Raw genomic sequence first — 16,298 nt, 5'->3', positions numbered from 1 at the left:
ATATATATATATATATATATATATATATATATATTATATATATTTACATTATTTCTGTAATTTTTGTGTATATAATTTGTAACAATTCTTACAAAAAAATATAACACATTTACACAAATTGTTAGCAAAACAATTCTTACGTAATTATTCTGCAATTAATTTCTGTATAAATTATGCATAAAACCATTCTTACATTAGCTTACATAACAAATTTCTTTGAAAATTATCCGTAAACCATTTATATGAAAATTTACTTGTCAAATTCTGTGTAAATTGTTGAATGAATGAAAAATAACTTATTTTTATGTACCTGGTTATCTTTCTCTCTTGTTGAAACACTGAAATATTGTATTGGCACAATTTTTCTTGCCAAAAAAAACAAACAAAAATCCGATCTGAGCGGTCAGATTAACATTTCAAAAGCACATATGAATGTATCTTGAAATGGATTTGTAACAATCAGATTTCATATGATGTTTTGCCGTTCAGACTTGCTGAATATGATCAGATTCCAATTGGACAGAAATCAGATTTGGACTGACAGTCTGAACAACGCTCTAGGACCTCAAGACAGTCTAACATAATGAATATACAATTTCCATTTCCTTTTCACATCAAATGGCATCTACTAAAGCCTATTAGTCACAAGAGAAGACTTTAGTAAAGAAAAGAAATATGGCACAGTTTAAGATCAAAAGTCAAGGAGAGTCAGATTTCAAATGGCTTATGGTTAATGTATTCAGGTTTTCTTCACCTGCAGAGATAAAAAATTCCATATGTGGTTCAACTGTGATCTTTGACCCCTGTCAATAAGCCTAGTTATACAGTTCAAAGGTTAATTAGGATTATAAATAAGTCTGAGCAACATGTGACCATTTCCTGTTCGAATCAAATGAAGGCTATTTTTCCTAGTTGATAATGGGAGATCATTTCTCTAGAACTGGCCTTCAGCAATAACAAGCAGATGGATGGCTTAAAACTTTCTTTATAGAGGAAGTTGTTGTATTTTTGCTGGGAAAATGTTGTGCAATTTAGAGCAGTAAATGATGAGTGATAAAGCTTTTGTAAAGTTTACAGGTGTGTTTCATATTGAAATGACACTGGATAACCAAATCACAAATAACCTATAGAGCTATAAGCTGTTTAAGCTTTAAGCCATTCAATGCCATAAACAAGACCAAAATCTGCCTGACAACAAGAGAGTTGGTCGACGGGGCAACCCAAGGTGGGATGGTCCCGCCCATCCAGCTGAAGTAGAACGCTAGCTAGGGTAACTAAATAATTAAACCTGCCATGTTGTGTTTCTATGAGTGATAGATCATGAAATTATAAAGACCCTTTCCGCTGTCCCTCCAATGCTAGGAGGTGAAACCCTGCGTGGGTCCGTCTTCACCCCTGGGTCGGTTAGAACAGACATCCTATGCAGACTGTTAGGGGACAAAGGTCTCGAGGTGTTTAAGTATTGATGAAAGTCGTGAAAGAGCTCGTTCAGTGAAAGACATGAGCGGAGAAATTAAGTTGAGAAGAGAGTAAATGTTTCGTTCATTATAAAATTCCCAACTTCTGATGTCTGGTGCTTAAAACTGGGCTCTTTAAGGACCTTCTAATGAAGGCTGTGAAACTAGCTATCTGAAGGGGGCAAAAAGTTTTCAGAGTAATTATCAGATTTTATTATTTACATCAGAATTCTTATGACATAAAACTGAAAAAACAAATGGATAAATAAACTAACACCTTTAATACTGTTTATTAACATTCATGTAGGCCTATATTAATTCAAATATTCATTTTTTTGTTGAATGCACTTAACCTAAATTATTTACCTGGAGTAACTTAAGATTTAAATAATTTTTTAGACAAATAATAATTAAAAAAGAAAAAAAGAAATGTCTTCCTTTCAATAAATAAGATTAATACTATATTTATTCTCAAATAAATAAAATATCTAAAAAAGAAATATCTAAATTAATAAATAATACGATTCTGTACTATTTTAAGTCCTCCAAAAAAACAAACTCTCCTGCCCTCATAATCATATAATGATGAATTTAATGTCAAATAATGTGTGTATGTGTGTGTGTGTGTGTGTGTGTGTGTGTGTGTGTGTGTGTATATATATACTGTATATAGTTTGACATAAATATATATATAAATGTCTAATAATAATAAAAAATTAATAGTATATATTTTTTTATACTCAACCGGCTTCTTAACTAGATAAACCAGCTATACCAGAAACAATATGCTGGACATCCAGCTGAACCACCACTAACCTGGAAGAACCAAAATGGAAATTCATGCTAATATGAATTCATAAATTCATGCTTTTCAGCTGTCTTTCCTCAAATCAAATCTTTCTTTCTTCTCTTTGTTCGCTTGTTTTATTTGCAATTACTCCACCGGCCTCGCTCCGTTCCCACGGCTCTCGGCCCCGCCCCTCTCGTCACACATACATTTACTCAACACATTTGTGCAAATCATTAGTGAAACAAATTTCAGAGTAAATTATTTGTAAAAAAATATTGTTAATACCATATCACATTTATTTGTAAATCATTCATAAAGGTTTATGCAAAACATTTTTGTTAATTATTTGTAACATTTGTGCATCTCTGTGACAAATGTCATTGTAAATTGCTTATAAACTCATACTTACGTAAATCTTAACTAGATAAACCAGCTATACCAGAAACAATATGCTGGACATCCAGCTGAACCACCACTAACCTGGAAGAACCAAAATGGAAATTCATGCTAATATGAATTCATAAATTCATGCTTTTCAGCTGTCTTTCCTCAAATCAAATCTTTCTTTCTTCTCTTTGTTCGCTTGTTTTCCCTCACTCATCTCTAGATGAAGATGTTGACAGTTGAAGCTGGTTCCGGTTGGTGGCACACCAGCCTTAAGCAACATCTTGAAGAGAAGTAAAGCAGACAATGTGTGTGTGAGAGAGAGAGAGTGAGTGAATGAACACTGAAGTGTTCACTACTCAACAATACCTGCTCCCCCTCTAGTGAGCTTTCTCTTAGTGGGGGAAAGAAATGACAAAACACCCCCCTTAATCCCAATTTATTCTCGTCTTTCTCGTTTTCCATCTACCTGCGTCTTTGTGTCTCTCCGTTCATCCTTTTTAACTCTCCCAGGCATCACTTTTCTGTCACAGGCAGCAAACGCAAAGGCTAAATGGCTTTATATGCTATATTCATCATGTATCAAGTGAGTGTGTGACAGATTTATTACTTGCTGTCAACGAGGGATTTATAGGAATTTCAATAATAAACAGGATGTGTTGCAATTTTTCACACTTGTGGGACCTTTTTGTCATTTAGTGAGGGTATATATATGTGTGTGCAATAATGCTGAGTGGTGTCAAATATTCATGATATATTTGTGATGAGTTTACTGTATATGTAAAATTAAGCAACACGTTGAATATTGTGATATTTTAAAGCACTTTTATACTCAAAATAATCGTTCAGTGTACTGTGACTGGCAAGCACAAGAATGTAAAGACAGATGTTTAAATTTCAAATTTCAGAAATCAATAGCAAAATTATATATATCTTTATATATATATACATATATATGAAAGAGTTGACAGCTCACTCTGCTCATCCATATGTGTCCATATATCACTCCACAGAAGCAAATACATGAATGCTTCAGATTTGACAAGAGTAATTAATCATTGTTTAATTAATCAAGTGATTATGTTATGAATAGATAGCAGAAAGGAACTGAAAAAAGTAAAATTACCAACAATTTTCTTATAATTGGAAAAGTATTAGAAATATCGATCAATAGAAATACTGAATATGTCTGATATTTGATATATTCACAACAATTTTGTAATGAAATTGCTATCTATGCATCTATTCGATTTATTTACAGATATTATTTGATTTTTATATATATATATATATATATATATATATATATATCGTCATTACTCAGAAATTGATCTTTTCCTAGCATGTTCAAAATGATTAACAATAATAAACTTCTGCAGTATACACTAATTTAACTAGAATACACTTGTTAAACTAGTTCAACAATTTACATCCCAAACTGGTTTGAGACCAGGATTATGTACGGCGCGTTAATCCCAGTCACATCTGCAGGTCAATATTACTTTCATGTGCGACTTATTAACAAACAGGAGACTAATCTTTTAATCAAAAGCAGATCCACTAAACAGACGAGCAAAAGGTTAATCCTAGCACTTTTATTTCATGGCGTCCCTTGGCGTAAACTAGAGTTAAAATGCATAAGCATCTTTCTGAGGCTCTGATTAAACTGTGGCCAACGTGGTTATAGTTGGATTAGTTGTCACGAAACGAGAAAGATGAGCTTTCAATCGATGGACAGCGTCAAAACAAATAGAGATTAGCATGTCATTGGACAGGCAGGGTAAATGAAGCAACGGCGGTTGATTGATGCTTTAATTACTACTCGCGCTAATGCTAGCCAAACAAAAGCATTTCTGTCGGGTTTGCTCAGTTGTCTTCATCATAATTTTTTTTTTGCCAAAATAATCTTCAAAAAATAAAAGATCTATATCCTTCTTAAATGTTTTTTGATGGAGTTACTGAAGGTTGTCCAAAGCTTCATGACTGAATTTGGAAAATTGCTGCCTTCCTCAAAACAAAATTCATATTAGTCTTGACAGTATCAGTCTTAACTTATCTAGAAAAGGAAAATGTCTTTTCTGGTCTTGGAATGGGTCAAAACCCTGAATTCCGATAATGTACAAACACGTATGAGCATATCCCACGCTGGTCCAGGTGTGATCGGTCACGCAGGTGTGTTTACAGCAAGTAGCTCACAGGCATTAGTAACGGCCAGAGAGATAAGGGTGCAAAAAGGGCCTCATTGTTCTCCACCTCCAGATAACCATCTCTCAACCTGTTCCCATGTCACTTTCTCTGTTCAGACCAGCAAAGTTCACCTGGAACTTGAGTTGCTTCTTCCTGCAGATGCTAAACTCCTCCTACAGCAGCTTATGTCAATTCAATTCACTGGATTTATGCTAAAATGGATTACTTAGCCTATGATTTTATTAGAATAATCCATTTAAGTACACATTTTTAGTGAAAACAACGGTCTAATGATTTAGGAAGGCATGGTGGCAACATTAAGCTATTATTAGTATAATATGTATTCTTTCTTCTTGGTCCATACATACACAAACCTAAATAATGCTCATAGTTACTATAGTTATAGCTCATAATTTTCTACATACATACATACATACATGTGTGTGTGTGTGGTTGTCACTAGGTTTTTATTTTTATTTCCTTTTTATTACCTTACAAATATGTTTAAGTCTTTTCTTATCTTTTTACTTAAGTTCTCTGAAATTATGACAAGGAGACCTACCATTTTATTTTTTATTTTCTAACTCAAAAATATTTAAGAATATTTTGTATTTCCAAAAGGATTTTCTTGTCTTTTTACTTAAGTTATTTGCAAATGATCACATGCATGTACAACTACTTTTGTATTTATTAAAAAAAAAGAAAGAATATTTAGTATTCCCAAAAATACTTCCTACATTTTTTCTTATCTTTTTACTTGAGTTCTTTGTTCCTTGCTACCTAGAAATAGGTAAATGCATGATTCATTCATGGATACATGGATGCAACATGGATACATACATCATAAAGATTTGCCAGTGCAATGAATTTGTTGTATTAGACAAGGGAACTTCAAGAGTAGGCTTTTTTCCCCTAAAGGTTCTTGCACACTGAGTCCGAAATTCTTGTCCGAAATTTTTGCATGTTAAAAAATAAATACGATCTCACGTTGTGTCAATCACGTTTACACACTGCCTGCGAAACTTTCGTCTGTCATAAAAAAAACAGGTGTTTTGACAATTCAGAGCCACCATACAAGCGAACCAGAATGGTGAACCAGAAATCCAGAATAGCATCTGACAAGCTGATCCACTTCGTCTCGCAGCACAAAGCACTGTATGACAAACAAAGTGCGGAATACAAAGAGACGGAATATAAAGACAGATTGTAGCAGATGATTGATTCTATTCACAGATTGAGGCAGATGATTGTGGAACAGTCTGGAAAACAGTTGTTGGAAATTGGTGGTCCTTTTTTTTTTTTATATGTGGCTCCAGTATCACTAGCAAAGCATCAAACTGAGCCACTGACATCCTGAAGTAAACTTTGAATTGCTCGGGATAATCTTGCAGCCAAACTCTCCTTCCTCTACGCAATCTCAAGATTGAACAAATTTTTAGGATGACGAATAAGAAAAAACGCATATGGAAATTTCAGACTCTGTGCAAGGACCTTAAGACTAATATTAAGCTGTTCTTAAGAAAATAATGAAATGCGATTCAAAGCAATAAAAATTAATAGATAAATGTATCAATAAAAAGAATATTCAAGTAAAAATCTTGAGTATTCTTCCAGACTTCTCATAATTTATCCTAATATTTTAGGATATCCTAATATATATAATTTATCCTAATATATATAATTTATCCTAATATATTATACTTTATGTATTTATTTATTTATGGATGGATGGATGGATGAATTAATGATGAATGAAGATTTTTATGAATCCAGTCTCTGCTCTTTGGGTGTTGTTACTACAAATTAATTATTTTATTGTAGTTATAGTTGTATGGTATAGTTGTAGTGCTCTTTTTGTCAGTTGTAAAGACATAGTGAACACAAACACATTGCATAGTCCTTGCCTTATGGTTTTTGCCGTGCCGATAGATCATCCAGTCCTCTCCATTAGTGCTGACTTCCAGTTTGAAGGTGGTGACGTAGTAGGACTTATGGGTCTCCTTGGAAATGGCTCCTTGCGTAGCGATCCCAGTCAGAACCTTGAGGAAATGAAGATCCACCTGGGAAAGCAGAGCGATTGATTAAAATGGGAAACGGGAAGCTATAACAATGCCCAACTTACCTGACCAAATGTAGTTTCTTTTGACAGCGGATCATTGAGCATTTCTGATATGCATAAAGAACAGTTCCTTTGCAGTTTATAAATCTATTTTGAACATGTATATAGAAAACAAGTTTACTTTTCGTGATGCCGTATCTGTGACTAAAAAAACAAGGGTGCTATTTTAAAGCAATAACCCCCTCAACAGTGATTTTACCACAGTAAACCGTAGTTACCCATCATAATTCAGCATGAAACTTGAATTCAGCATTCAAGTAATTTGCAATAAAAGTAGAATTCAACAAAGCGATGTATCACTGGTCTAATTAAAACTTCCTGACCTCTACACATGCTCATCTGTCAAATATAAGAAGGAAAGGGTCCCAGACCCTCATGCTATCTGGATTCTATGCGTTTGGTTGCAGGTGAGGGGTGTGGGGAGGGATGCTACGTACTCTGAAATCAATAGCACTGGAGAAGGTTGCTAACTACGGATTTCTCTAGACTGTCCTCATCCATCATCGAGCAGTTAGCATCACAGCAACCTTCCGTGCATCAGCGGTCTGCACCAACACAACAAAAGCAGCACTCAAGCTAAGGGGCGTATGCTGACGGGCAAGATGGAGTACTCTATTGAGGGTGTAGAAAGTTCTGGAAATGTAGTGGTGCGTAGGAATATACCAAACGTGTGTATGTGAGAGAGATTCAAAATCCCAGTGGATTAAAGAGAACGAATCAAGGACAGGGTAAATGGCATATTTAATGTGAAGCACATGAAAATTAGATTGTGAGGGACGAATCGGTTATAGAGTAAGGTTACATCTTAAAGTCAACAGAAAACATGTTTGCAACCCATTTTTCATTCATAATATGACATATTTACAGGTGAAACTATGCTAACATTCAAACGCTTGGGGTCAGTTTTTTTTTAAGAAACTAATACTTTTATTCAGCAAGGATGCATTAAATTGATCAAAAGTGACAGTAATTTGGATACAAAATATCTATAATTCAAATAAATGCTATTCTATTGAACTTTCTATTCATCAAAGAAAGCCTTGGTGAACAAAAGACTTTCAAAAACAATTATTAACAATTATTATGTTTTTTTTTTTTAATAAAAATTTGTTTTCATAAAAATACAATTCAATCATAGTATAGGTATAAAATATGTGAAAAATATCTGACTTAAATAAGTAACAGTTTACAAAATCACAAATGTTCTGTTGTTATTTTGAGTGTGCAAAAAAGTAAAAGTAAACACTTTGTGTTTTCGAATTATGTCTTACTCTTATCTGTATGACCAAAAATTATGTAGTTTATGTTTCAGCCGGCGCCTCGCGCGCGCGCACTCAAACACGCTCAAACACGCTCAAACACACACACACACACACACACACACACACACACACACACACACACACACACCACATATTCACAACTCAAACTTGACATCGCAGTCTGTTCATTATCAAAATAAAATACAGCCAACCAAATATATAAAAGGTTACACTGGTCAAATTAAATAGTCCATGGTATAACTGGTCCACTTTGTATGCCAAGTACATTTTTGCTCATGTGAAGAGGATATTTCTGTCAATATACTAGCGCGCATAAAGTACAAAGCCTCTACATTATAAATAATAGTTTAATTGAAATACATTGCGAATATGGAAACATTAGGATTTGTGCCGAATGAGAGGTTCGTGAGCCCAATTAACACCTGGTACTTTCAGTTTCGCTTTATGTGAAAAATATCTGACTTAAATAAGTAACAGTTTTAATTAAACACGCATCCTTGCTTTATTTTACAAAATCACAAAAGTTCTGTTGTTATTTTGAGTGTGCAAAAATAAAAGTGTATAAAATAAATCTTGTTCTGTTCTGAATACCGTTACATTTATATGATTTGTTTTGGAGTGAGCTATAGGCTATTAATGTATAGCTATGTTTATAGTGTTTATAATGTTTATTAAGAAAGCTGACTGGTCACGGTCAAAAACATGTTGAGGACCAATACATAACCTCCAAATACATAAACCTGCGCTCGCTCTCATATGCACGTACACACTGTCACGATCTAATGCCAGATCCTTAAAAACAATTACCAGAACGCAAAAATACAAAATCTGACATTTTCCGGAACAGGATCCAGCTCAAATTAAGCACTGAATGATACCAATTCCATCACTACATCCTTTTTTCTAATGAAATGTTGCAGGTATGTCAAATGCACCAATACGTTCTAGTGTGTGATTAGCTCACCTGAATGTATTCCTTGTTGCTGTCCTCACTGGGCGTCCAGGCATTGTCCTCGTTGTTCAGACGAGCCTGACGGGGCTGCCAGCGACCATCATAAAACGAGGTGGAGGCCGAAAACTGATCATCAGATATCTTACCAGACTCCATTCCAAATGCATTGCTACAGTGAAATGCTGAATGTAAGAGAGAGAGAAAGAGAAAGAGAGAAAGATATTAATTCAAACTAAAAACATTTTGGGCCCTATCATACACCTGGCGCAAGGCGCGGCACAAGTGTTTTTGCTAGTTTCAGCCCAACGCAGTTCTCATTTTCCCGTCCTGCGCCGCGTTGTTTAAATAGCAAATGCATTTGCGCCCATTTGTGCGCCCATGGGCGTGCAGGTCTAAAAAAGGGGTGTGTTCAGGCGCATTGTTGGCGCGTTGCTATTTTGAGGAACTGAAAAAAGACTGCGCCATTGACCAACAAAAACCTGGTCTAAAGTCAATGGCGCAGTAGTTTTTTTGTTATTTAAAGAGCACGTTAGTAATATGCAGTGGTGGACGAAGTACACAAATCAAGTACTTGAGTAAAAGTACAGATCGTTTAGACCATGCGCCCGGGCGCGCCGACCGTTTTCCCGTCGTTAAACTAGCAAAAGTGGATTCGGACACAACCTGAGTGCACCTGCGCCGTGCGCTTTAGACCATGCGCTTAGATCGTTAAAATAGGGCCCTTTATTGATTACATTATTATTATTTATCTTATTTATTATTTACATATATTTATTTTATATCTTTTAAAATTATTGAATTTACATTTTTAAATAAATAACTAAATAAAATTAAATATATTTATATTTTAACTTAATTTACCTATATCATCAATGAGCCTATTTGTTTTCTAAAATGTTTCATTACGTAATTGTTGTTGTGTTGTAAATGCCGTTTCATGCACTTAAGTGTAATTTCTGAACCACTAGTTGCGTTTGATAAGGATCACACCGACACAGTGAGTAACATCAACTTATTGTATCTTTTTACTTAACCTCTCTGTTTCAGACCCCAGTAAACGAACACATACATTGGTCAGGATGACAGAATGCTTTCAGCACAATCAAACTCGATGCATCACTGAACACTAACTCAGTGCATTATCAAACAACACTTGTGTGAGAACACAACACTAGTGCCATCAAACAGAATTACAAAAATAGCGAACAGGTCAAACACGTCCAAGTCTACAATTGGTCAACTAAACAGACAGTCCCACCTCAAACTCACACCATTGGTCTAATGTATTGAAGTTGGGCTCAAACAAACAGAACAGTGATTTGCATCACAGTGTTTACTTTTAGTTGCTGGGTTAGACAACTGACATGATCAGAAAATGATATACTTGACCTATAAAAATTATACTTACAGTCAGTAACTTCCTTGTGAGTCATGTTAAAGCGGGCAGAGAAACCATCTTTGGCCACAGCCATGTCAGTGTGGAAGGAAAGCGACAGAAGACCTGTGGAAGACTGGATCTCTGGAGGGATCTTCGTGCCACAGTATCGTCCGATCAGGGGTCCCACTGAACACAAGAAAAGGGGGAAAAGAACTGATTTGAGATCAGTTAGAGAGGCTAGAAGCATTTCTTAGTGTGAAGTGGATCTGCTGAGGCATCGCGTGCCTCAAATTCCCTCAGCTCCATGGATTATGAGCTTTCCTCATAGTATTCCTCTGATTTCTCTCCTACTTATCCCTGATTTACTGTCCCTCTCCCTTGCTCCTGTGATCCCTGGATGTCAGCACAACAAGAGCTGAGTTTGATCCCATACTGATAGTGTGTGAGATGGGAAGTGATGAAATTTGAGTTACTGTGTGAGTAGTTGAGATGTTCAGTTCACAATACTATGAACGCTATCTTCTACACAGTATTTGTGCGACTTGATAAAAGAAATGAGAGGAAAAATGTAAAAAAAAACATTCAAAAGTCTTAGATCTGTAAGATTTAAAATTGTTTTTGAAAGAAGTCTCTCACCAAGAATGCATTTAATATATTGAAAAATACAGTAAAAACAGTAATATTGTGAAATATTATTACAATTTAAAATAACTGTTTTCTTTACAAAGTAATTTATTCCTGTGATGCAAAGCTGAATTTTCTGCATCATCACTCCAGTTTTCGGTGTCACATGATCCTTCAGAAATCATTCTAATATACTGATTTACTGCTCAAGAAACATTTCTTTTTATTAATGTTGAAAACAGTTGTGCTGCTTTATATGATGGAAACCATTAATACATTTTCTTAGGAATATTTTGTAATTATGTTTCAGAAATCTTTTGTAATCATAAATGTCTTTACTGTCACTTTTGATCATTTTAATGTGTCCTTTCTGAAAAACGTATATATGGGTCCTTAAAGTATATATGAATAAAATACCAACACTAACCTTGTGGCAGGCCGTCCCAAACTTCCAGCCAGTCATACTTGCATTCTCCTTCCCCCATCAGCAAAGGGTCGTTTTCCAGGTCAAAGGTCTGGAAGGTGAGTGTGACCTCCATCTGAGGAGGAGGGATGATGATGAAGGAGCACTCCAAATTATGAGGGTACTTGTCAGGGAAACCAGGAGACTCGATCACTCCGGTTGGAGCACTGAAATTACGGAAACAGTGCTCGGCTCCTGCAGAACAAACAGAAACACAAAAGAGAAATGTGGATTTAGATAACATGACAGACTGTAATTAATTAGTGGCGCTTACATTATAGCATTAGAGCGCCAAGATTTGGATGGGAAGACAGATCCATTTTTTCTTCAGAAAATAAAAATAATTTCATTATTTATAAAAAAATAAAAATCATATATGGGAAGCTAGTGATTATATTTTTCAATATATGTATGGACCATGTATTGCTATATATTGATACATATGAACATATGATGAGGCAACATGATTCAGCTTTGAATTAATGAATAAATTCAGTTTGTTAAATGAACATATTTGTTGTAAACGTGTGTGTTTTTGTCAAAGAGACACATTTCCCTAAGTTAGCAATTCGTCATCCACTCGTAAACCTTCCAGGATATTCTGGTGAACGAGGCTTCTCTTGTTCAGCGGTGTGATATGGTGCTGTATTCTGTGCATGTGTTTACCAGACACACTCGAGCGAGAGAATGTCATAAAATGAAAGCGTGGTTACTGATTCCTGGCCACGGAGAGCTCTCGCACGCCCCTCTCCCCCTCTAATTCACATTTCAAACTGCTGTTCAACCTCTCCACTCCCCTGCTTGCGATGCCACCGCGCTCGGCACACCGTCTGAATGCAGAGCGGAAGAGATGCAGCGAAAACAAGTGAAAATATGAGGCGGAGGGGAGCGAAAGAGACAAAGAGAAATTAAACAAAACAAACAAGACTAAGTGGATGACAAAAGAAGGATGCAGTTTGTAAAGTATACAGATTATGCACGGTACTCACTTTGAGCAAATGTGCAGCCCATCATGTCTTGCTCTCAAACGTGGTAGAGACAAACCTATACAAGGTGCTAACAGTGTAACTGGATAAAAGATCGAGGGACCAAAGCCATATTTAGGGACTAGAATATCATAGAAGCGCCCACTTATCAGGGTCAGAAATAATTCTTTCATTAAGGGCCAACATTTGCCTCCTAGAAGTTTTTCGGGGGCAGATTTTTGCTTTTAATAGAATATAATGAAATATAAAAAACACAATGAAATATATAATGTTTATAAAATAAATAATTAAACAAATGTTTGAAAATGATTATTAATTATAAATTTAAATATATATGTATTCAAATCCATTAATACATAAACATACAATTATGTTATTTATACATTTCAATTAATCATAATCATAAAATAATTATTTATAAAAATATAAATTTATGTGTGTGTGTGTGTGTGTGTGTGTGTGTGTGTGTGAATAAATAATTTTAAAAACAATAATTGCTACTGAAAGTGAAAGTGCTGTATTAGATCAAAAGGGTGCTTCTACTAAATACTGAGCAAAGGGTCTGAATACTTAGGACCATGTGATATTTCAGTTTTTCTTTTTTAATAAATCTGCAAAAATGTCAACGATTCTGTGTTTTTCTGTCAATATGGGGTGCTGTGTGTACATTAATGAGGAAAAAAAATTAACTTAAATGATTTTAGCAAATGGCTGCAATATAACATAGAGTGAAAAATTGAAGGGGGTCTGAATACTTTCCGTACCCACTGTATATATATAAAATACAAAATAATATGAAATAATTTTCAGTTACATGTAAAATAAAACTCACTGTCATTACATGGAAAAGAACAGCATGATCATCCTGGGTCCATGTACTTTCGTGTCCATTCATTTTTCCTTTTTTACCATGATGAAAAAAATTTAAAAAGAATGGTTGTTGTATTTTTAAATACTATGCTGAAAACCAAAATTGACATTAGAACCGTACACACAAAATGCTGCCTGAAAAAGTAAAATATTGACTTCTTTTTAGAATTTTTGTTTATGACTTTTTGCACCTTTAATGAACATTTGAAAAATGCACAAATATAGAAAAAAATAAATTCTTAGGCCAAATTTGAAGTAATGTTTCTCCTGCGTGTTCAGGGGTGCGTTTCCCAAAAGCAACTATGGTTGCAAGTTCCGTCGTTACCAATATAGTTAAAGGGGTCATATGATTCAATTTCAATTTTTTCTTTCTCTTTGGAGTGTTACAAGCTCTTGGTGCATCTGTAAAGTTGCAAAGACTAAAGTCTCAAATCCAAAGAGATATTCTTTATAAAAGTTAAGAGTCTACCACGCCTACCTACAACGGCTCGTTCTAACACGCCCCCACATGTCTACGTCACGATGTGGGAAGATTTGAATAACGCCGCCCAAATGTTCATGCAAAGAAAGAAGGCGTAACTTTTATTCTCGCTGTAGTATTGTTGCTGCCGCCATGTCGTGAAGGCGCTGTGTGTTTCGTTGTGAAAGCGAAACTACTTTATTTAGCCTTCCAAAAGAGGACGATATCGCTTCGTCATGCCTGGAGCTGATCCATGCTGGTCGCTGAGGAAATACATCAACTTCGCGCTGTGGATCGCCGGATTGGCTTTCACCGTGGATGAAGTGGAATCCAGCCCAGGGTCGTCACATCTGACAAAATAATGTTCTTTTTAGCAACATCATATGACCCCTTTAAATGGAATTTGCGAGAATAGTTAGCTAACGAAGCTTTTGGGAAACACACCCCAGTTCAGGTGATAACTAGAGCCGTCTCTTGAACAATGCAGAGACCTAATACAAATATGATTTTAAAATAGACAGTGCAGAATCCTGGGACCTTATCGTCATGAAATTATAAATTGGAATATAATTTTGTCATAATTTTGTGTGCTATCTGGGTCATGGTATTGGAGAGGACCATGCAAGGAATGCTCAAAATACGTATGGTACATCGTGTTAGAGCGCTACACATGAGGCTTTAATTTATGGGGTAAATATATAATATAGAAATATATAAAATTATAATTTCTTCTACTTCTACAGATACAGGCAGGCCCGTTTCCAGAATCAAATCACTGAGGGTGCTTCTGAAATCATTGAGGGTGCTCTAGTTTTAATGGTGGCCTACATCTATTTTGACATATTTTTGCCCTGTCCATTGATGACATCCACATTTAAATGCCACAGTCACTGGTCCTCTTAGCATCATGAAAAACAAAACTTATTCAAATTCTGAATGGATTAGCCAAGAAAGCTCGCAGAGAGCGCTCACTTTAATAATAAGTAAAAAGCTGTCGCTCATTTCAGTTTATCGCGATCTCACAAAGTTCCGTTATAATTGATGAAGCTCCACAATGCACAATGAATCTCTTATTCATGAAATCAACAGAAAATGTTGGTGATTGGCTGCACTGATTAGTGCTACAAAAACATGCTGCAAATTGAAACCTTTGAAGCTCTCCAGAGTTCAAACACAAATACACACTGGAGCGTTTGGAAAATATGTTTCGCCACTTTCCTATTTCTACAGCTTCAACTGATGTTCTCTTGCTTTTTTTTTCATTCCCTCTAGCACTCCCGTAGATCTGGCCCTGAAACAGTTAATTGCAAAGAAATATGTAAAGAGTATTTCATAAGTTTTTAGACGTGAAAAATGATCAAAATCATAAAAAATATCAAAGCCAAAGGTTTTCATAAAGCAATAGGTTACTTGTAGCCAGGTCAGTAGCACGAGAGGGTTCTTATAGCATCTGAGAGAAGCTAAAAAAGCTAGAAATTAAATTTAGCATTTATATACATTAAAAAATAAGCTTTGTATGATCTTTACTATTTTTAATGAAATACGAATTTTGAATGATGAGAATTAGTTTGTGTCTGCTTATTCTATTCATCAGTGTTTGAACTATTAAAGAAAAAACACATTTTCCGTATTTCATTTCTGGGTTAAAAAACGAAAAATGAATGTAAACGAAAGTACACAAACCATCCTCTCTAGCATGTCAGTTTATGATGTACAGAGGGAAGAAAGTCCTACAGGTTTGGAATTACATGAGGATGACATCATTTTTTGAGTAAATGATGACAGAATTGTCTTTTGTTAGTAAACTGTCCCTTTAAGGAGCTCTGAGACTGGCTCCAGTCTAACTCAGCCACTACAATCAGATAAAACCATGTGCAAATTACTTGTGGTCTCTCTTGTTTGTTTCTCACACCAGTGACACCATCTAACCGACACCGTTTCCTCCACTGCAATGTTCCTTGTGGTAAACAGCCTGTGTGGAGGCCAGCAAATTACCCAGAATTCTATAAAAAGAAGAGACAGGCCTTATAGGTACTTGTGGCGGCTGTCAAGAGGTCAGTGTCTCGATGTGCCTAATGAGGAGCAGCGGACCTTTGCAACTTCAGGCCAAATGAACAGCAGGTTCCAGTATGTTTGCAACACTCAACACACATGTGAGTGATGGCTGGAACCACGGTAAATGTATGTGTTGCATACACACGCTCACTTGAGCACAGACAAAAACCCCAGGAAGCCACACGAGGAGGAAAGAAAGCAAAAATGAGATGAAGTGCAGTGTGGTGCACACACACACACACACACACACACACACACACACACACACACACACACACACACACCCCCGC

General features: G+C 35.6%; 1 protein-coding gene across 1 annotated transcript in view; it reads right to left on the bottom strand.

Annotated features, from left to right (window-relative positions):
- The window catches only part of LOC107676043 (neuropilin-2-like), an 83,420-nt gene that overhangs the window by 30,741 nt on the left and 36,381 nt on the right, over nucleotides 1-16,298 (bottom strand). The window contains exons 4-7 of the mRNA XM_016470565.1: nucleotides 11,602-11,832; nucleotides 10,581-10,736; nucleotides 9,185-9,354; nucleotides 6,723-6,878 (exon numbers count right to left, since the gene is read on the bottom strand). Of these exons, the coding sequence (XP_016326051.1) occupies nucleotides 6,723-6,878; nucleotides 9,185-9,354; nucleotides 10,581-10,736; nucleotides 11,602-11,832 (713 nt within the window). The remainder of the gene's footprint in view (nucleotides 1-6,722; nucleotides 6,879-9,184; nucleotides 9,355-10,580; nucleotides 10,737-11,601; nucleotides 11,833-16,298) is intronic.

The sequence above is a fragment of the Sinocyclocheilus anshuiensis genome, unplaced genomic scaffold (genome assembly GCF_001515605.1).
Source record: "Sinocyclocheilus anshuiensis isolate Anshui unplaced genomic scaffold, SAMN03320099.WGS_v1.1 scaffold1744, whole genome shotgun sequence".
Lineage (NCBI taxonomy): Eukaryota > Metazoa > Chordata > Actinopteri > Cypriniformes > Cyprinidae > Sinocyclocheilus > Sinocyclocheilus anshuiensis.
This window is presented reverse-complemented; position numbering and strand designations above follow the sequence as displayed.